The sequence below is a fragment of the Vombatus ursinus genome, unplaced genomic scaffold (assembly GCF_900497805.2).
Source record: "Vombatus ursinus unplaced genomic scaffold, bare-nosed wombat genome assembly UNPS02014792.1, whole genome shotgun sequence".
Classification (NCBI taxonomy): Eukaryota; Metazoa; Chordata; class Mammalia; order Diprotodontia; family Vombatidae; genus Vombatus; species Vombatus ursinus.
This window is the reverse complement of record NW_020954570.1, coordinates 13,246,474-13,268,709: the sequence shown is the minus strand read 5'-3', so window position 1 is coordinate 13,268,709 and position 22,236 is coordinate 13,246,474. Positions and strand designations below refer to the sequence as shown.

The window sequence follows — 22,236 nt, the reverse complement described above, 5'->3', positions numbered from 1 at the left end:
CCCCGGCTAACTGTGGCTGGGCAGCCCCGGGCTCTGCTTGTGCGGGGCCCGTGTCGCTCCCCGGCCTCAGGCTTCCCACCCGTCTCCGGCACCTCCCGCTCTCGGCGCCCTGTAGGCCGCCTCCGAGGCTCGGTCAGGGCCCGGCCTCCCCCCGCCTCGCGCCCCCTCAGTCAGTCAGCGTCCCCTCAGTGCCGTCGACGGCCGCTTCCATGTCCAGGCCGAGCAGCGTCTCCCCGCGGTCCCCGGCCCCGGGCGGCGGCGGCGGCGGCGGCGGCGTCGTCGTCGTCTCCTCCCAGTGCGGCTCCGGCTCCGGCGGCGGCGGCCGGGCTAAGGGGCTGAAGGACATCCGCATTGACGAGGAGGTGAAGATCGCCGTCAACATCGCCCTGGAGCGGTTTCGTTACGGGGACCAGAGGGGTGAGTGAGGCCGTCCTCCGCGCCTCGCCGCCGGCCTCGGTTTCGTTTCCCTTCGCTGCGGGCAGCGGGACCCTCCCACCCCGGCGCGGGCGGAGGCGGCGGCGGAAGCCGGTGACCTGCGGGCTTCGCCGGCCTGGGCTGCAAGGTTGTGCGGTTAGTGCCGAGGGTGATGTTGGTGCGGTGGACGGAGAGCTGCCACCGGGAGTCCGGAAAAACCTGATGTCTCTGACACCGCTGAGTCCGCTGCGGAAAGCCTCCGGGACCTCGCTCCTGCTGCTGTGCATGGGGCATCCCTCCCTGGTCTTTCCTCATCAGAAATCTCAGGACCTGGTGGGGAAAAACAAAGATGCTAGGTGCTTGGGGACAGAAGTTAGCCCAAGAGAAAGGTTCCCTATTTTTCACGTAGCTTGAAGCCCCAGTGGGGCACACTAATGAGGCAGCTCACGAAGCGGGTAGCAGCGACAGGGACTTGCACAAAATTTAGTACATTCGTCGGGTACTAATACTTCTACACACTTTTTTTCCCTCCAAAAGTTTAATTTATTTAAATTGTTCTTTGCCTCTACCATGATGAAACGAGATGGGACTCAATCCTGTTGGACAACCATTACCGCTAGCCTGCAGGTGGAGTTCAGATTGTGAACTTCACTTAGTCATGGCATTCATGACAATGTATTCATGGCAATGTCGAGCAGGTTCCGGACTCTGGCCAGGGAGTCAGGGAGACCTAGCGAGGCTCAAGGCTTAGGTCTGATGTTTATTAACCTGTGGGACCCTGGGCAAATCACTTGAGTTTTAGTTTCCTCATCTGTAAAATGTGGATAATAAAACTAGAAAAACTACCCTATGAGATGGGGAGGCTCAAATGAGATAATGTATGTAAAGTGCTTTCCAGAGTTTAAAGTATTGTATGAATCTTAGTTTTGGTGGTTACAGATTTAAGTTTGGTGCTGCTCAAAGTGAATTAGACTGGTCCTTACCCTCTGGAAGAGGGGTTCTTAACCTAGGGCCCGTGAGTCTAAAAAAATTTTTTTGATAACTGTATTTTCATTGTTTTCCTTCATAATTTTATGTATTTTATTTTATGCATTTCAAAACGTTATTTTGAGAAAGGGTCCATAGACTTCACCAGACTTCCATGAGACCAAAAAAAAAAAAAAAAGATTAAGACCCTCCCCTCCTGTAGAAGATTCCAATCCAAAACAGTAACAGTGACTTCCATAGAGGTTTTCTTTTGAACAGATCTGTGGTACGGTCAATATAGGGAGCTCTTGGTAAGTATCTTCCACTTTCAGTGCAGACTTATTTGCAACTTATAGTTGTAGGAAGTAGTGGAGTGAACTGAGATGACTTGCCCAATGTCACACCACCAGTATGTGGCAGAAGTAAGTCCTGGCCCTTTGCACCATACCTTCCTTGATTCCTCACTCTCTCACCTTATTAATGAGTATTTCACAGAGCCTTCAACTTGGGAAAAGACTCAGACCAGCCAGCCTTGATTCTCCCAATTATACACTCTTGCTTCCCCCACCTCACACACTTCCTTCTCCCCACTTCCTTTCACTTGCTCTTTTAGGTGTTGTCCATTAGAATGTCAGAGTCCCCAGCACTCACATAGTGATGAAACATAGTAAGCATTTACTAAATGCAAACTATGCAGCAATCTTAAGCAAAACTATATCTAGGACATACATACAACAGCTTTTTTTCTTTCCTTGAATTATCTCTAATATGGCCTCGTCCAGTGACTTGCACATAGTAGGTATTCACTAAATGTTTTGAATTGTCAGAGTATCTAAATGTTTGGGTTGACATTTCTCCATTTTTTGAAATGCGAGCCCATGTTATTTCAAGGAAGAAAAATTTTCCTAGACTTCACAGAACTTATAGTAATAAATAATTAAAATGAAAAGTAAAAAGTGAAAGTACAAATAGCTACAATGCAATATAGAGAATGAAAGTATAAAGTGTTACATTAGGTGAGAAAAGTGAGTGATTACTTCCAACTAAGGCTGACTTCTTGAAAGAAATGACATTGATTTAGCCTTGAAAAATATATAAGAACTGAAGAGCTCGAACTAGAGAGGAAGGGCATTCTAGGTTTGTAAACACTGTGTTTAAAAACAGAAATAGGAAACCAATGTGCATGTTTAGAGAGTAACAAGTAGCTCAAATGAAGCTTAAATTCTTTTTTTTTTTTTAAGTCAGTTGGGGTTAAGTGACTTGCCCAGGGTCACACAGCTAGTATCAAGTGTTTGATCTGAGGCCGCATTTGAACTCAGGTCCTCCTGACTTCAGGGCTGGTGCTCCATCCACTGCGCCACCTAGCTGTCCCCATGCTTAAATTCTTTAGGACCATATTGGTGATATATATATAATTGCTTTTTGCATTGCCAGGCTTAACATTTGGGTGCGTGTTTTAAGTAATGATATAAAGCCGGACTTAATAGTGAATACTTGTTGAAGTGATTTAATTCTGTATACTTACCATTATGTAAATATAGTAAAGATAAATGAGGTTTCAAGGATATTGTTTTAGCCAAGGCTAAATAAAAGAAAATAATTTTTTTCCTCTTCATATATGACTACTTTAAAAATATATTTTTCTTTCTCCAGAAATGGAATTTCCTTCTTCTTTAACCAGTACTGAAAGAGCTTTTATTCATCGATTGAGTCAGTCTCTTGGTTTGGTCTCTAAAAGCAAAGGGTAAGTTAATGTACCTTTTTTTATCAAAAAGAAATTTCTGGCTACTTTTTATAGCTAATATCTATGGAAGAGGAGGGAGAAGGAGAGAGAAAGAGGAAAGAGAAACACTTGGTTTACTGCGTCTGACTTTTCTGAATACCGATACCTATATTTTCCTCCTGCTTCTTATCTCCCCTTCACAATTTCTTCTTCCCTTGGGGGGAAAAAAAGAAGAAAGTAGTTAAATCTGTCTTACTGAGAAAGAGAAAGATGGTCTTGACTTGATATCAGAATAGAAATGTTAAAACGGGGAAGTGATTTTAGAAATTACCTAGTTGAATCCCCTTATTTTGCAGATGGGAGAAATAAAGCTTGAGAAGTGAAATTATTTATCCAGCATCATACTAATGAATGGCAGAGCTAGAATCTGCTGCTTGTTCCACTTATACCCTGTTTTTGTTTGTTAATAGACATTTGTTTTATTGTTGATGTGTTTTTTGCAATGAGGAATTAAAGTTCATGTCCTCTTCCTATTTTCTTCTCTTCCTGAAGGTTTAGGTTTTAGAAATAATTGTAAGACTGAGCTTGATGGCGTACTCCTGTAGTCCCTGGTGCTGAGGAGGCTGAGGCTGGTAGATTGCTTGAGTTCAGAAATTCTGAACTGCAGTAAGGCTAAAGCCTATTTATTGGGTGTCTGCACTAAATCTGGCACCAAAATAGTGAGGCCCCTGGAGTCTCCACTCTGGGCTGCTTACAGAGGGACTCAATGGCCCAAGTTGGAAAAAAGGAACAAGTTAAAGGTTCTGAGCCCATCAGTTTTGGAATTGGGTCCATGATTAGCTGTTGCTCTTCTTTTTTTTTTTTGCTTAGGAAGTTGGGGTTAAGTGACTTGCCCAGGATCACACAGCTAGTGTCAAGTGTTTGGTCTGAGGCCGGATTTGAACTCAGGTACTCCTGACTTCAGGGCCGGTGCTGTATCCACTTGTTGCACTTCTAACAAGGGCAAAATAGGGAGATCTTATCTCAAAATAAATAGTTTTATAAAATCGATTGGTTGGGGGGAAAGAAAGGTAGTAGGGTCCATTTGAGAGATATCCTCAATGAAAAAGCAGTATGTGTTGAGCATGTTTTGTTTTAGGAGAAAGAAATTAATTTGATTTATTAGTTAACTTACCTTTTAAATCAAGAGTATTTTGGGGTTTGTTTGTTTTTTACCTTTTTTGCATCATGGCACACTGGCAATCTGGTGAAACCCATGGACTCCTCAGGATAATGTTTTTAAATGCATAAATTAAAATAGACAAGATTACAAAGGAGACTTTATTTGAAATAGTTACCAAAATAAATAAATACTCATCAAAACAAAAAACAGGTTGACAGACTCTATAATAACTCCTGTATTAAAGGAGACAAAAAGCAAAATGCCAAAAAAAATAACATCAGCAAAAAGAATTATGCAGGCAGTCCTTTACGCGTGATCCACAAATACCCAATACTCTTTAAATATTCATAGTTGCCTTTGAGTCTAAGGAACTCCCTTCTTATCCTTACCTTGATAGGGGCTCTTGCTTTCAATGGTCACTTCACTGGGAGGTTGGTAGAGACCCTTCTTGCTGCTAATACTTCAGAAAGGGGAAGATGTGCTTTTTGGGTCCTAAGAGTTTTATTTGGAATTTGGAACACATTTTCCCATAGAAACAGTTACTAATATTGGATAGTTCGCAGGTCAGCCCACAAGGATAAGGATAACCATATATTTAAAACAGTATTGTTTTCTGCTATTGTGGTTATTTTCTAATTTTAAATATACAACATTTTAGCTATATTACACTGGTCTCATCACTTCCTGGCAAATAAAAGGAGAAGAAATGGAAACAGTGTCAGATTTTATATTCTTGGGCTCAAAGATCACTGCAGACAGCAAATGCAGCCATGAAATTAAAAGATGCTTGCTCTTTGGAAGAAAAGCTATGGCAAATCTGAACAGCATACTAGAAAGCAGAAACATCATTTTGCCAATGAAGGTCCATATAGTCAAAACTGTGGTTTTTGCAGTAGGATTGTGTGGCTGTGAGAGTTGGACTATAAGGAAAGCTGAGCTCTGCAGAATCAACACTTTCAAATTGTGGTACTGGAGAAGACTTTTGAGAGTTCCCTGGACAGCAAGGAGACCAAATCAGTCAATACTGAAATAAATTAATTCAGACTATTCATTGGAAAGTCAAATACTGAAGCTGAAGCTTAAATACTTTGGTCACATTATAAAAAGACTGGACTTATTAGAAAAGGCTCTGATATTGGGAAAGATTGAAGGCAAAAGGAAAAGGGAATGGCAGAGGATGAGATGGATAATGTCTTGGAAGAAACGGACATGAACTTGGACAGACTTGGAGAGATAGTGAAGGATAGAAGGTCCTGGCATTCTATGGTCCTTGGAGTCACAAAGTCAAATACGAGTGAATGACTGAACAACAACAAAAGGAAAAAAAAAAAGTACCAGATTCCAAATAATTGATTTACCAAAAAGTCTTTGGAATATGAACTGCTGATAACTTGTAAATTTGTATTTAGTTTCAGGTAAAAAAGAGGGATCTATTTGGGGGTAAAAGATCAGGACAGTGCAGAAGAGATATCAACAGGGGCCAGAGGGAAAAAGGCAAAGAGAAGAATTATATTCATAATGGATAAATGAAAATGAATTTATTAAGAATTTATTTTGTACAAAAGAGTATACCAGGAACTTGGGATACAAATAGAAAAGACTGTCTCTGTTCCCATGGTCCTTAGGTTACAATGGCATTTGGTTGGAGGTGGTTAAGAAAATGGGTAGGGGAATATGCGGAGCAAGGAAAGGGATAAGGTAACATCTAGTATGAGGGAAAATATAAAAAGATATCATTTCTTAAAGCACCATTCATTTTCCTTTTCTGATGTTGCAGCTTGATCAAAGCACCCTTTTTCTCTGTTCACCTGGTACCATTTCTTTTCATACCTAAAAACAGCTTTTGCAATATGATATGGCCCCGCTGATTCTTTAGGTAATTTCTTCCTTTGGTTGTATTTGAGTTTTCATGGAGTACTAAAATTTCCTTTTACCTTCATTTCTAGAGTTCACTTGTCCGTTCATGCTTTTTGGTCCCCTACCCTCACTTGGATAGTCTTGTCTGATTTTTGAATGATAACTTCTTTGAAATAATTTTTATGACTTTGTCTGCTAGCCATTCCAGCTCTGCCCTTTAGTACCTAGCATTGATCTTTGGCGTGAATTTATCTTAGGGTTCCATTGAGATATTTTAAATTAATCTCTGGGCAATATTAATTTTATCTTCACCATGAAGGAGACAAATTTCTCACTTTGTGGAAGTGAAGAGTACAATCAGAGATAAGTTGACTGTATTTATACATGGAAAAGAAACTTGTATAACAAAGTGTAACACATTCAGTGTTTCATCAAAAAGGAATATCTGAACATGATGATGCACACCTGGAGTTCCTGCTAATAGGGAGGCTGAAGCTGGTTTATCACTTGAATTTGGGAGTTCTGAGCTATAGGAGGGCTGAAGTTGATTGGTTCTCACTAAGTCTTGTATCTATGTGACGAGCCCAAGGGCTGGAAGGGTAGATGTTGAAGGGATACCTGTCTGCCCAAGGAAAGGAGAACTGGCCTAGGTTGGAAACGAGGCAGGTCAAAGCTTCTTTACATACCAGCAGCGAGATTGGACCTGTGAGTGGCTGCCTGGGTAAAATAGGAGACACCTGGTATATAAAGAAAAGAAAGGAAAAAAAATGCAGTAGAGTAGTGAGATGTGTGATGGATATACCTAGTAAAAGTTACTGTCCAATACAAAAAATTAGTGTAAATGCCCAGATTCTACTTGATAAATAATCAATAAAAAAAGAAATAAATACAGTAAATGTATAAACAGAGAAATTCCCCATCTTATTAGCATAGTGATTTTCCTCACAGTAACAGTTATTCTAAGGTAGCAAGTCAAAGCTTCAGTTTCTTAATCTATAAAATGAGGAAATGAAAAGACAATAGAAATGTAATGGATCAATTGTAAAAGGTACTTGAAATTACAGATAGAGCTAGCCTTCTATTGTTTTCTCTTGTAATATTGGATAAACCATTCTACTAGTGCCTCAGTATTCTCAGATCTGTGATTGTAGCTATTGATGCTCACTCTTGTGAACTCTTATCACTTCCAGGATATTACAGTGACAACGAGAATAGAAGGAAAAATTTAGGTTATATAAATAACAAAAGGTATCAGTAAAATTTATTTTAAAATAATAAATGAATGACTTTAATTGGACTTGTCTGATTGTATGCTCTGCTGCCTTCTAGAAGAATCCAGTGTCATTTTTGTGCTATGAAGAGTCAGTTAACTTTGGGATGATAGAAAATGTGTTCTCTCATTTTATAAACTCTATTTGAGACAATTAACAATCAAAGAACTTTAAAACCATAACACCTCCTTACAAATGGGAGAAATAGACCTTAAGGTAGCTGCTTAATCTTTTGTTAAACCAAAGATAAATCTGTGATGATAATAGGACTAACACTGGGATTTATATATTTTTAAAGACTTTTTTTGATGACTTTTTTTTTTTACAGCAGTTTTTTTTTTCCCTGTGAGACAATTAGGGTTAAGTGACTTGCTCAGTCACACGGCTAGTGAGTGTTATGTGTCTGAGGCCGGATTTGAACTCAGGTCCTCCTGAATTCAGGGCCGGTGCTCTATCCACTGTGCCACCTAGCTGCCCCTCCAGCAGTAATTTTTTTAAAGTAAAACCACCCTTTACACAATTACATGGGCATAATTTTGCCCCTGTAGCCAAAGATTGGAGGAAGGTACATTAACTGGGAATAAAATCGATTATTACAATTACAACTCTAATAGTGGGAGTTGTTCAGTCATTTTTTAGTCGTGTCTGACTCTTCTTGACCCCATTTGGGGTTTTCTTGGCAAAAATACTGGAGTAGTTTACCATTTCCTTCCCTAGGTCATTTTACAGATGAGAAAACTGAGGCAAATCAGGATTAAGTGACTTGCCCAGGGTCACACAGCTAGTAAATGTTTGAATTCAGATTTGAACTCAGGAAAATGAGTCTTCCTGACTCCAGGTACAGCATTTTATCCATTGTGCCACCTTATAATTAAAGACATCCATTGCATTAGGTTCATTTAGCCTGGTTCCATGAGAATGATAGTATCATAGTTAATAATATAGTGAAGAGATATTCAGAGGGAACACAGTCTGGTCAGAGGACCTGAAACTTTTATTATTTCTGGATCCTGTTCAAATTGTTTCTACTGACCGTTTCCTCCCCTCCCTGCTCTCACCCCCATGCCATTCAGCATTCCTGGGCTGGTGGTGGTTTATCAACCATAAACCTTGCTAAAGGCAATCTATTCATACAGGTAAATAAGCCTTTTCCAGTGATTGTAAATTGAGTTTCAGGCTTTTTTTTTTTTTGTTTAATATTTTTGTGATGAATTGGGACATCACTCCTTTTTATTGAAATGCCTTTTGGAAGGCATTTAGTAGATAAATACATTTGAAATCGAAATCGAGTTTCTGCCACATAACTGGCTTTGTGACCTTGGGCAGCTCATTTAACTTCTTACTGCCACAGACAGCTTTTTTTAAAATTAGAAGTTGCAGAAAAGTTGTTCATCATCCACATTGACTGACAAAGTTCCTTGTTTGTGCTCCCAGAACTAACAGGTCCAGTCAAAAAAATAAACAAAACCATTAGAAATATATTTTCTGAGTAGGAATAAATTTTATGTATATGATTGACTTTATTTTTTCATTATTTTCCAGAAAGGGAGCAAATAGATACCTAACTGTGAAGAAGAAGGATGGATCAGAAACAGCATATGCAATGATGACCTGTAGTTTGACTCATAATACAAAACATGCTGTTAGGAGTCTAATTCAAAGATTCCCAGTCACAAATAAAGAGCGTACTGAACTTCTGCCTAAAACAGAACGGGGAAATGTGTTTGCAGTTGAAGCTGGTATGTATATTCTGATGATTTTCCTTGTATATTTTTCTATGTGATGATTTTACCCCCCCAGACTAATGTAATTAAAACTATAATGAAACAGGCTTTCTAAATTTGACTAATTGAGTTGTGTAGTATATGGATTTAAATGTGAATTGTTTAAATGTTTAAGTGCTAATGTATAGTACAGAGTTTGACTATTAGTTATTCTTTTAGTGGAGTGATAGAAAGTTAATCAGTAACCTTAATTTTGAATTGAAAATCATTAAGAGGTAACTATGGTTGAAATCAGAGATATAGAGTATTTTTTAATGACTCACATACTTCTTATTTTGGCTATGTTCCAAAGCAAAACATCAAATTTTAAATTTTCTGATTTAGAAAGGAAAGTAAGAATAATTATTTCCCTCTATAATTACAGCATTTTCATTTTTTTTCTGGTAACAGGTGTCATATGCTATTGGATTTTATATGTGATGATATAGACTACAGACATGAGGTTCCAAGTCTCAAGAATTTAAAAACTATTTAAGAAAATAGACCTGTAATTATGTACAGGATATATTGATTTAGGCTTGTGGGCTTATAAATTTGATGCCTCTGTTTTAGAATATCCAGTTAAAAAAATATTTTGGTGAATTTGTTAACTTTCTGGAGTATCATACTTTTTTTCTTTGAAATTAATTTTTTTTTCAATCAACAAGCATTCATTTTCTCTTTCTAATTTGGGTTTTGACACTGAAATTTATATTTCTTATAAATAACTCCTCTTAAGTCCTATTTTAGTGACTCATCAGGGTACAAAGATATACCTAGGGTCTTGAAAGTTCTGCCAATAGATCACAAATTTTGGCAGATCATTACAGAACCTGGGAGATGGCTCATCTCCAGGATTGGTACAGGATACATTGTAGTACAGCTATGGTAGCTGTCAAAGACCAACTCTTGTAAGGTTGTGATCAATATTAGTACCCACATGTGTGAAGTCACAAATCCTTGCATAGTGGAGTATGTATGTTAAAAATAAGTTTTCTGTTCTACTTCTCAATAATATAATTCTCCAGATTTTGGAATATCTGTAAGTGTTAAACTGTGATAGAAGAGCTGGGATGAAGAGTAACAGAACCATACAGGGGAACAGTTAACAGAACTTTATTACTACTGTTCATAAACAGAAGAGAACAGAAGCCAATAAGGAACAGTCTTGGGACTGTAGTTCCATCACCTGTGGTCCCTAATAACAGGGAGCAGCACACAGAAAGAAGGTTATTGGATGTGTATTGACTTTGCTCTCCAGTCGAAATCCCAGTACCTCGTACGGCTCAAATTTATAGAGTTTTAGACAGCAAACGTGACTCCAGTGAGAGATTGCTGTTATCTATTGGAGCAGTAAAGTAAGAATATTTTCTAAATTGTAGAAGGAGTGATGAATGAGGGGCAGTGATGTAGGGAGCTTAACTTTAATGATACCATTCTAACAAGAGGCTGAAGGAGTTTAATGCCCAGTCTCTGGAACTATACCAGTCAAATTGGTTTTCACTGATTGACATAAACCCAGTCTTGGTGTAGAAATGAAAATTTGATAATTGATTAAATATTTGAATGAATAAATGACTGAAAATAGTATTTATTAAGTTCATGTTATATGCAAATCACTGTGGATACATATAGAAAAATAAGATAGTCCATGCTCTTCTGCAGCTCATATTCTAATTGAGGGATTCAGTACACATAGAAATAGTGTCATTTTCATTGACAAAAAACCTTATTAGTTTATGAAGTTGAACCCTTTTTATAATGTCAAGACTTTGGTGGTGAGTATTTTCTTTTCTAACTGAAGTAGCTTTATGATGTACTTTAAAAATATTTTTTCTTCATTTATTTTGTTTTCACACAGTAGATTATCTAATATTTACAAAGTATGGTCCCTAGAAAACAGTCAAATGAAAGTGCCTAATGGAGTTTTTTCATTTACTAGTGTATGTTATTTTTGACGTGACATAACAGTTATGTTGACTTTTATAATTTAACACTTGTTGACCAGAAATATGTGTGCTTGATAACCCGAATCATTTGGCCTTTGTCTTTGATCAGAGTTCTGTTTCCTTTTCATTTTTTGGTGTTTATTGGTCTAATTCTGCTTTCTTCATTTGAGTTTTTTAGTTATTTTATTAGCTATTTCTAATTTGTCAGGTTATTTCCACATTCATAGGAAAATTGTACGATCTTTTCCTCTAGATGAAAAAAATTCTACTGTCATGATGTGCTAATCTGTTGTAACAGGAGACTAAATCTTAGCATTTAAAAATATAAATTAAATGTAATAAAGATTCCTGAAATCAAGGACAGTAAGGATATGGCTGTCTTAAACTTAGTGTACATATACTAAGGTTAGGGGTAACATTTGGTGAATAACAGAAATTTACAGACACAGTTCATTCTCTTTTTTTGTTATTTGTTTCATCTTTTGTGCTGCCATTTTCTTTTTTTATGCTCTTGTTAGCTACCTGAATATCTGTCTTTCTCAAAGGAAGAAAAAAACAAAATTTATTAGACTGTTTCCTTATTCACTATTGATTGTTAATTCCTTATTGTGTTTTCCATTTTTTAAAGAAAACCGAGAAATGAGTAAGACAAGTGGACGGCTGAACAATGGTATACCTCAGATTCCAGTGAAAAGGGGAGAATCAGAATTTGATTCTTTTAGGCAGTCTTTACCAGTGTTTGAAAAACAAGAAGAAATTGTCAAAATAATTAAAGATAATAAGGTGGTTTTAATTGTTGGAGAAACTGGATCAGGAAAGACCACACAGGTTTGTTTGTCTTTAATTCAGTTGAAGAAAAATATTTGATTGCATTTTGTAGTTTTAAGACTAATTTTATTCATGACAACGATCTAAATATGATTTAGGCAAAATTTGCATCTGACTAGATAGTACTTTTTAGGAATCCACAGGAAAATTTTAGTTGTAAAAGAAAATTAAATTTAACAACTATTTATTAAGTGCTTACAATACGCAAGACATTGTCCTTGTTTTTAGAATTACAATGAGAGAAGCTAACATCTTCTCAAGGAGCTTATATTTTGCTGTGAGAATGCCACATCTTGGCTAAATAGTTAAGAGGAAATGTCAGAGAAAAAAGCTCAGCGAATTTTGATATAGGAGAGTTTTAATAGCAGGACAACAGTGATCAGAGGAAATGAAATCATGTAGTTAGTATACTAGACGGTCATAATAATACTATATCACTTAATCAACAGGCATTCATTAGATACTTACAGTGTGCCAGGTGACAGGGACAGAAAACCGAAAATTTGGATCCTCAAGGAGTTTGAATTCAATAGGAGATATGTCTGTATAATTATGTACAAAATGAATACAAGGTAGTTTAGAAAAGGGGTGGCATAGCACCAGGGAGATCAGGAAAGACTTCATGTAGAAGGTAATGCTTGAAGTGAGTCTTGAAAGAAGTAAGGGATTATGTGAAGTGAATGTGAGAAGAGAGAGTATTCCAGGCATAGAGATGGCCTTTGTAAAGACACAGATGAGAGATGGAGTGTCGTATGTGAGGAATAGGAAGAAGGCCAGTTTGGCTAGGACAGAATGTGGGGAGGAGGATAAGGTATAATGAGGTTGGAAAGGTAGGTAAGGGCCAAGTTGTGAAGGACTTTAAAAGCCATATAGAGAAATGTGTATTTGATCCAAGAAACAGTAGGTAGTCACTGGAGTTTATTGAGTAGTGGAAGGGCAGAGTCAGACATTTGCTTAAGGAAAATGATGTTGGTAGCTGAGTAGAAGATGAATTTGGAGTAGGGAGAGACTTGTGACAAGGAGACCATAGTTAGTCAATAGGGTAGTCCCAGGTAAGAGATGATGAAAGCCCACCCTAGATTAAGCTGATGGCCTTTGTGAATAGGGTGAAGAAAATGGATTTGAGATGTTGTGGAGCTAGAAATGGTAAGAGTTTTGCAAATGATTGAATGTATGAGATGAGGGAGAATAAGGAATTGAGAATAATTTCAAAGTTGTCAACTTGCTAGATTGGAAAGATGGTGATATCCTGGACAGAAATATGTTTGAAAGAAGGGGTGGGTTTGTGGGAAGAGGTAATGAGATAATGATTAAAGATAATTACTTTGAGGATGTTGAGCTTGAGATTGTCTCTGGAATATTCTGTTTGAAACATACAATAGATAGTTGGTAATGTGAGACTAAAGCTCGGGGGTGGGGGGGAGAAGTTAAGGTTGGATTTATAGATATGGAGACAATCTGCATGGAGATGGTAATTAAACCCATGGGGGCTGATGAGATCATCAAGAGAGTGTAAAGAGAGAAGAGAAGAGGACCCAGGACAAAGTTATGGGATACATCCACAGTTAGAGAGTGGGACATGGATGAAGAGACAGCAAAAGAAATTGAACAGTGGGCAGACAGGTAGGAGAACCAGAAGAGAGATTGAAGACGGAGAGAATGATATAGGGGCAATCTGCTCTTAGTACCAAAAGAATCTCTTTATAAGCCAAGATAGGATGAGAAAAGGCATGTGTTGGCTTGGGTGGGCAGGAGCACCATCTCATTATCAGAGGCTAGAATAAAGGAAAAAAAGAGTAGAGGATGATACCAGTAGCTTTTGAGATGACGAGGAGAAGAGGGAAGCACATAATGTATAACCACCTTTTTTTATAGTATTAGTGTTTTATTTTTTTCCAGTTACATGTGAAGATAATTTTCAGCATTCATTTTTGTAAAATTTTGAGCTGCAAATTCTTCTCCCTCCCTTCCCTGTCCTTCCCCAAGACAGCAAGCAATCTGATATAGGTTATACATATACAATCATGTTAAACATATTTCCACATTAGTCATATTGTGAAAGAAGATTCAGAGCAACAAGGAAAAAAGAACAAGAGAAAGAAAAACAAAAAAAGTGAAAATTGCATACTTTGATCTGCATTCAGATTCTATAGTTCTTTCTCTGGATATGGTTAGCATTTTCCATCATGACTCTTTTGGAATTGGCTTAGATCATTGTGTTGCTGAGGAGGGCTAAGGAATGACTTCTTTTTTCTTAGCAGAGCATTAGGTTGTCAGCTGAAAGAGTAGAGAAGAAAGGGAAGTTTATGAAATTTGAAGAGATAAGAACAACCTCTGTGAGGAGTGGGATACAATTTCAGTAAGAAGTAAAAGAATTGACTTGCAACAGTATGGCCCCAATTAGGGTTATATAATTTGTAGTGACTCAGTCAGTTTGGTTTTATCTTCCTCCCTGTCTATTTAGCAGCACATGAATAGGAGTAAGAGGATGGTGGGAATAATCCAAGGTTGAGTTTGGTAAGCTATGATGTAGAAAGAAACGTGGAGTATGAAATTTTGTTTGAGGCAGATGTAACTTAGAATTTGTCCTAGGTATTATAATTACTGAAATATCAAAAGGGTCTCATTAAGACAGTTTCACCTATGAGGTAGTAATAGTGTCATGGTAGTAGAACATCGATATGCCCTCACCTTTCCTTTGTTAGCTTTATATTGCACCTAAGTTAAGAAAATGTTTCTGTACTTTTCCTAGACTCTTCTATGGTCATTTCCTTAATTTCCTGAACTTTCCTGTGGACATAACATTTTATATTTACTCAACAGATAGAATGACACATTGCCGCTTATAATTTTTGCTCACTTTTTACACATAGTGAAAAGAAATCAATGGGAATATTCTTATATATTGATAAGTCCCTATCAGTTGTTATCACTATTCCTCCCCCTTCCTTGAAGAGAATCAGACTATGCAATTTAAATTTCTTTTTATGAAAAGCCCTTTTATAATTAGCAGTACAGGTCAAATCCTATTAGAATCAACTCCAAGGAATTGTCCTGGTTTCATTGTTGTGCTAGAATGTTTTGTTTCAGTATCAACTCTTGTTTGGAATAGGTAATCATTTTGAAATCTTTTTCATTTCTATTGTAATTATATTCATCGTTTTTGTTTTTTGGTTTTTTTTTTTTGGTTTTTGTCTAGGCAGTGGGGTTAAGTGACTAGCCCAGAGTCACACTGCAATAAGTGTTATGTGTCTGAAGCCGCATTTGAACTCACGTCCTTCTGAATTAAGGGCCGGTGCTCTGTCCACTGTGTCACCTCGCTGCCCCATAATTATATTCATTGTTAGTGGAATATGATGTGTAGATTTCAAACACCATGTTAAATACGTGATAAATCTAAATTTTTTTTTATTTAACATCTTCCTTTAACAACTGATAATGTGAGATTTCCCCATTTATATTCTTATATTTCAAGTTTTTTTGCTTTTTCCATGTTAATTTACTAGTTATGCTAAGGTACTTAAAATTTTAATTAGGAACCCCAAATCTGTCCTGTTGAAATAATTAAGATATGATGAAACCCTGGGAAGGTGGGGAAGAAAGCAGTTGAAGTACACAATTGTAAGTCGTTGGAGTTTTTTGCAGAATTATTTATAGACAGTTGTGCCCTGGGATTTAAATAATTACAGTAAATTTTCATAATGAGTACATGAATAATCAGCTCTACTTGTCTTGTAGATTGAATTTGAAGAATTACAATGGTGAACTGAAACCTTTCTTTCAGATTCCTCAGTTCCTTTTAGATGACTGCTTCAAAAATGGAATTCCCTGCCGTATATTTTGTACTCAACCCAGACGTTTAGCTGCTATTGCTGTGGCTGAAAGAGTTGCAGCAGAAAGAAGAGAGAAGATTGGCCAGACAATTGGCTATCAGATACGATTAGAAAGCAGGTGATAATAAATTTTCCTAAAAGATGTTTTTTAGCCTGTTGTTTAATAAAGCTGCATTTTCCAGGTTTAGTCAAAATGAGATAGACACTTCATACTATTAGTTTACTCAAAGTAAATTTGGATTCAAAGTTGGTAACCAAATCCATTTGAGTCTTTAAAATAAAAATTGCCTTTGAGGATTTGGCAATGAAAGAGTTAGAAAATAGGAAGTAAAAAATATTTCTCTCTCATTTCCAAATTGGCAGTGCCATTTGGGAGGAAATCTTTCATAGGATTTGAGTTTCAGATAAAAGCTTCTTTACCTTAGCTATTGCTTAGTACCTTAATTTGAATAGCTGATATTTTAGCTATTCCATATACTTTGCAGATGAGGCATTTATGGTAGCTTAAGAGAACAGCTTTACTGAAGATGACATTTTTTCCAAGGAAAAACTTTGAAGAGTGCTTGATTACTTGAAAGAAAAGTGTCACTTTGTTAGCAAAAGGCTATGGTAATTGTGCATACAAACCATTGAGCTGATAACAATTTTATTACTATAAGGGGATATATAATTAAAATATAATCAATCGTAATAGATTTGTAACTTTGCAAGATACTTTACTTTCTTAGAGTTTCTCCAAAGACTCTTCTGACATTTTGCACTAATGGAGTATTACTTCGCACATTGATGGCAGGAGATAGCACACTATCAACTGTGACACATGTTATTGTGGTAAGAATTTTGCTCTTTCCTATATATAACTGAAATTCAGTAATTGTGATTGTGATTTTTATTTGCCAGTGTAGAGCAGACTATCTAAAAGCAAAAAGAGGCAGCATAACATAATTGATAGAGGGCCAGCTTTGAAATCAGGAAGGCATGTGTTCAAGTCTTGAATTGGATGCATGTTAGCTGTGTGACAAGAGATAACTCTTTTAATCTCTCACTGCTTCAGGCACCTCTGTAAATTTCAAGTTACAGAGGGAATTATTGATCTATGTGGGTGGAAGATTTTTTTCACACCAGGATATTCCCATACTAATTAAATCATAGATCCAGACCCCACACCTCCAAAGAGAGAAATATTTGTTTATTGCACACTGTTACATATGATTATCTCTAATGTTTAAAAAATGAGTTTATTTCTTCTGTTATATTTAAAAGAAGATTAAATTTGTAGGAGACAAAAGATAGGGATTCAAATCCTACCACAGACACTATCTGGGTGACCCTGGGAAAGCTATTTAACATCTCTGAGCCTCAGTTTCTTCATCTGTAAAATGAGAATAATAAGAGAACTTACCATGTAGGGTTGTTGTAAGGATCAATGAGATATCTTTAAAGTGCTTTGCAAACTATAAAGCACTGAATAAATGCCAATTGTTTTTGTTATGATTAATAAAATTATAAGACCTTACTTAACAAACCTTATGGAAAATTATAATATTGATGTAGTTTGCTTGTTCTTTTTATGTAAGAAAATGATGCTAAGGAGTGACCATCACAGAGGTTCATGCACTTTGTTTAGTTGTTTTGTTTTTAGTTGTTTAGTTTTTTTTAAGTCAGTAGGGGGTTAAGACTCACCTAGGGTCACAAAGTGTCTGAGGCCAGATTTTAAACTCAGGTCCTCCTGACACCAGGGCCAGAGCTCTATCCATCACACCACCAAGCTGCCCCATCAACCCCACACACACACATACCTAGCTGCCCCTGTGATTTGCTTTTAAGAATCCACACAACCCCATTTAGAGAGTTGATATGGATAAAGAACTAGCAAAGAAGTTTAAGGAGTGATTGGGTAGGTGGGTGAAGAGCTAGGAGAGAATACTGTCAGGAGAAGACACGAATATACAAAAGGAAAGGGTGGTCAACAGCATCAGATGCCATGAGGAATGAGAATAGATCATCAGATTTGGCATTTAGATAATTGAAAACTTAGTATGGATCTGTTTCAGTTTGAGTGATACATTTGTACTTTGGACACCTTTCCATGGTCTTTGGCCATGGAAGAGAGTGACTCTTGACTTACTTATCTAGGCGTTGTACCTTTTATCACATTATTACCATATTCAGATCATCTAAACTAACTGGCAACTGATAAGGGCAGCTGGTGACATAGTGGATAAAGTGCTGGACTTGGAGTCATGAAAATCTGAGTTCAAATCCAACCTCAGATACTGGCTGTGACTGTGGGCAAGTCACTTAACCTCTGTTTTCTTCAGTTTCCTCATCTGTAAGATGGGGATAATAAGGGTTCTGAGGCTCAGATGAAATAATTGTAAAGTGCTTAGCCCTTTTCCTGACATATAGTACATAATTAGTAAATGTTCCCTCCCTGCCACTGGTTTTACCTAAGAATTAGGTAACTGGTTTTCTGTGTCTTATCACAGAATAAAATTGTTACTGTGTCCCAGAAATTCAAACCCATGTCCTTTGATTTTAGAGCCTGTGTGTTTTCTATGTAGTATACATCTTCTCACATAGTTCTATATCTAGAGTTCAGATTTAAAGGTGGTTTTTGAGCTACTTGAGTGATGTCAATTCAATGATAGCCTTTTAAGTAATAGAGTTGGGGTATAAAGTAAAACTTTATTAATTTTCACTCCATTAAATTCAGCTTTTGTATTAATTTGACTGTGGGTTGACCAAAGTTTAATTTTTTTTGTTTCTAGGAAAAAAGATTTACAGTGATTTGTTAGTTAAGTAATACCTATAGAGAATTCACTTAATAAACTGTCTCATTTCACATATTCGATTTAGATTTTCACTGATTCAAATTGACCATCTTCACTAGTTTGTCTGAATTACTAAGGTTTTTAGCCTACCTTTTATAATCAAAAAATAGTACAACAAAAGAGATCATAGTTACCTGTAATGTCTTAACAATTACCTTTTTTCTTTTTTTCTTGATTCAGGATGAAGTGCATGAAAGGGATCGATTTAGTGATTTTTTACTGACAAAGTTAAGAGACTTGTTACAGAAGCATCCAACTTTGAAACTGATTCTTTCTAGTGCTGCATTGGATGTGAATCTCTTTATAAGATATTTTGGAAGTTGCCCAGTGATATATAGTAAGTAAATATGAAATGTGGTCAAACTTTTAAATTAAACATATCAGGGGAAAGTATTATGAATATCATTATTAAATATTCTTTAATACTTTGGAAGTAAAATTTACTTATTTTTTGCTTATTCCACCTTAACCCTATCTATGTCATATACAAAGTTGAGTAGAATTAGTATAGTAATGAACTAGGAATGGGTTCCAGTGCAGTGGTAATCAGAAGGCAGAGGAATTGAATGTATCTTCAGGATATTTAAGTTACAGGCCAGTAACTCTCTGAACTACACCCAAATGTTGCCCATTACTTTTCTTAAATCCTTTTACCCTGAAGTACATTTTAGAAAACTGCTTTTTTTGCTTTCGTTCCTTCATTCAGCAAACACTTCACATATTTGTACCATTAGAAAGCAGTGTTGGAGATACAAAGATGAATAAGAACTGTTAGAAGGCACAACATGATGTGTCATAAGAAGTGCTGTGGAAGTTCATAGCTGGAATTGATTACTTCTGTGAGGGAATGCGGTGGAATCAGATCAGGGAAATATCTATGTAGGAGATGACATTTGAGTTGGGCTTTGAAGAATGTATCCAGAAGGAGCAGGGATGGTAAGGACATTTTGGGAGTAAAGAGTAGTAGCTTAATATAAGATGTAGAGGCATAGGACAAGTTTGGAAAACAGTCTGGTTTCTCTGGGGAATAGAGTATAAAGGAAAGTAATAAGAGAAGAACCTGGGCAGATTGAATTGAGGCAAGATGGTAGGAGATTTTGTCAGATACAGTTTCAGCTTCTAATTCAAAAGCTATGGGGAACTACTTTTTGAGTTATGGAAATGATATGAGCAGATCTGTGCTTAAGATTAATTTTTCTGCAGTGTACAATATAGGGTGGGGAGGCACTAGAGCCAAAAACACAAGTTAAGAGACTATTTGAATGATTCAGGTAAGACATAATCAAGGCTAGAGTTAAGGTGGTAACAGTGGGAAGGAAAGTTTATTGAGTGCTTAGTCTGTGCAGAGCTCTCTGTTAAGTTTGGGGGATACAGATAGAAAAGTAAGAGAGTTCCTGCTCTCACGAAGCTCACATTCCAAAAGGGGGAAGACAGTACATATAGGAAATTTCAGCTGCAAATCATGAAAAGGCTCAGTGGTGTTAAGGGTACAACTGCAGAACAGATGTTAATGCGTCTTGTTTAATGTTATCTCCACTGATAAAAAACTTTTTCTTAGGTTAAACCATTTGAAAGTGAGAGTTTGGTAGTGGGAACTTTGTTTTTCAGGCCTTCAGTAACTCTCTGCTAAGGAGGCAAGGTCTGGCCGAATTTCTAAAGCAGTGACCAGGTCACATCTCCAAAGGGTTAATTTCCTGACTAATTGCTAGTGGGGCCCTGGAAGTAGGGCCAGTGGTGGAACAAGCATTCTTTTCCTGGGTCTCTTAGCCTGAATTTGTTTGCTTGTAGCATTTTGTCAGCTGTTTGTGATGGTAGTGGCAAGGATGGTGTATTCATTCTTTTGGAGAACATTGTTTCGCTTTGTTAATTGTTTCCTGATTAGACCAAAAGTAAGACCAGTGGTCTAGGAGCACTGCTTTTCTCTGGGCTTTTGGCCTCAGGGTCATGGGTTGTTTTTGTATGAGAAATCTGAAGGGAGGTGGTGACGCAGGTGGTGGTGGTAGTGATTATGGTAGTTTGATGTACCTGAGAAATCCTCTTGGCTCTTCCTCAGGCTACCTTGCTACTTTGGCTACATTGATAAGTCACTACGAATTTTAGCACATCAGAATTTTTACCAGCCTTGTTCAAAATTGATGGTTGTAGTATTTTTGTCATAGTTTAATGGAAAGATCATTGCTTCTGGAGTCAGAGGACCTGGGTTCAAATTTCACCTCCTGATACTATCAAACTATCTCTGTGACCTTAGGTAAGTTACCTAATCTTCCTGGGCCTCAGTTTCTGTCCTCATCTGTAAAATGAAGGGGTTGGACCAAATGGCTTCTAACATCCCTTCCAGCGCTAGATCCCACGATCCTTCCTTGAGGGCTTATAGTCTTGCCTTCTCTATGATGCCTTTTCGTCCAGTAAACAGTAAGTTTTCCTTTCTGTAAGTAGTTCTATATAGTGTCACACGGTTTTGTATACAGTTAGTCTTTAATTGTTTCATGTAGATTAGTTTTATTTCCCCATGTCCTTCAATTTCTCAAGGCCAGTGGCCATGTATATATTTCATATTTTTCACACTACCTTCACACAGTGTGGGCTTAAGAACTATTCACTGATTGATTCATTACAGAGTTATGGGATTTTAAAATTTTTTATTAAAATTTTTGTTAAGAATACTCACAGAATCTTTGAGTTTGTGGGGACCTTGGAAGCCTTAGAACTCTTATTTACATATAAGCAATAATCACATTTACAACTTAGCCAATAATACAGTATGTAGATTTTGCTTGAAATTAAATAAATATGGAAGAACCTACCACTTCCCTAGGCAGCTCTAGGCATACCAGCAGAAGATGTGTCTGAAAATAGGGCTGGCACCTTTCGGGCTTTGCTACGTTAAGGCAGCTGAAGATAAGATGGGCAAAGTTACAGAAATGTTCTTTATACTGCATAATAGTGAACCAAGTTCTAACTGAGGTTTAGGGCTTATTTTTGATAGATGGATTCTTACATTGATGGATTTTATCTTCAAACATAACAATTTTTATTCAACTTTGTATATTCACGTAAATTAAAATATCCTGCACTAAATGTTTTGCCCTTGTTTGTTAATGTGTAACCAAGGTGTTCTTAGACACCATTCTATTCACCCTTTAAATGGCATGGGTCAAGGAAAAATAGATACATTTTTTTCTTGCCTAATTTGTATTAGTAAATCATTTTTTAGTATTATATTGATTTATTTCTGCCTCCTGTTTCTGCATAACTGAAATATTTTCTCTATCCATGTAATTTTACATTTGTGTTGGCTAATACCTAAAGTTTTGGTTTTAAGTTACCTTAACTTTACATTTTAAAAAATGTAACCTACTGAAGCACTGTAAGCAACAATTTCAGTTGTGTGAGAGTTCAGTCATTATAATCCCTTGCCTCAGAAATGAATTGTGCGGAGAAATAAATAACAAATGAACAAACATAAATGGATGAATGAACAGATAAATAAGAATTTTTAAAAATAGAAAAATCCACTTTTGAATAAGTCTAATTTCTAGAAAGTATTTCTTCCTATCAAGCCTTTAATTTATCTCTTAATTTATCCTCTACATAACTTATTTGTACATAGTTGTTTTCATGCTATCTCCTCTATTA

The 22,236-nt window shown here is 36.9% G+C and overlaps 1 protein-coding gene across 1 annotated transcript in view; it reads left to right on the top strand.

The window, feature by feature from the left end:
- Positions 1-209: 209 nt before the first annotated feature.
- YTHDC2 (YTH domain containing 2) overlaps positions 210-22,236 on the top strand; it is an 88,252-nt gene continuing 66,225 nt past the window's right edge. Inside the window, exons 1-7 of the mRNA XM_027869213.1 lie at positions 210-417; positions 3,034-3,124; positions 8,936-9,132; positions 11,734-11,933; positions 15,718-15,884; positions 16,495-16,597; positions 18,781-18,937. Coding sequence (XP_027725014.1) covers positions 210-417; positions 3,034-3,124; positions 8,936-9,132; positions 11,734-11,933; positions 15,718-15,884; positions 16,495-16,597; positions 18,781-18,937 — 1,123 coding nt within the window. The remainder of the gene's footprint in view (positions 418-3,033; positions 3,125-8,935; positions 9,133-11,733; positions 11,934-15,717; positions 15,885-16,494; positions 16,598-18,780; positions 18,938-22,236) is intronic.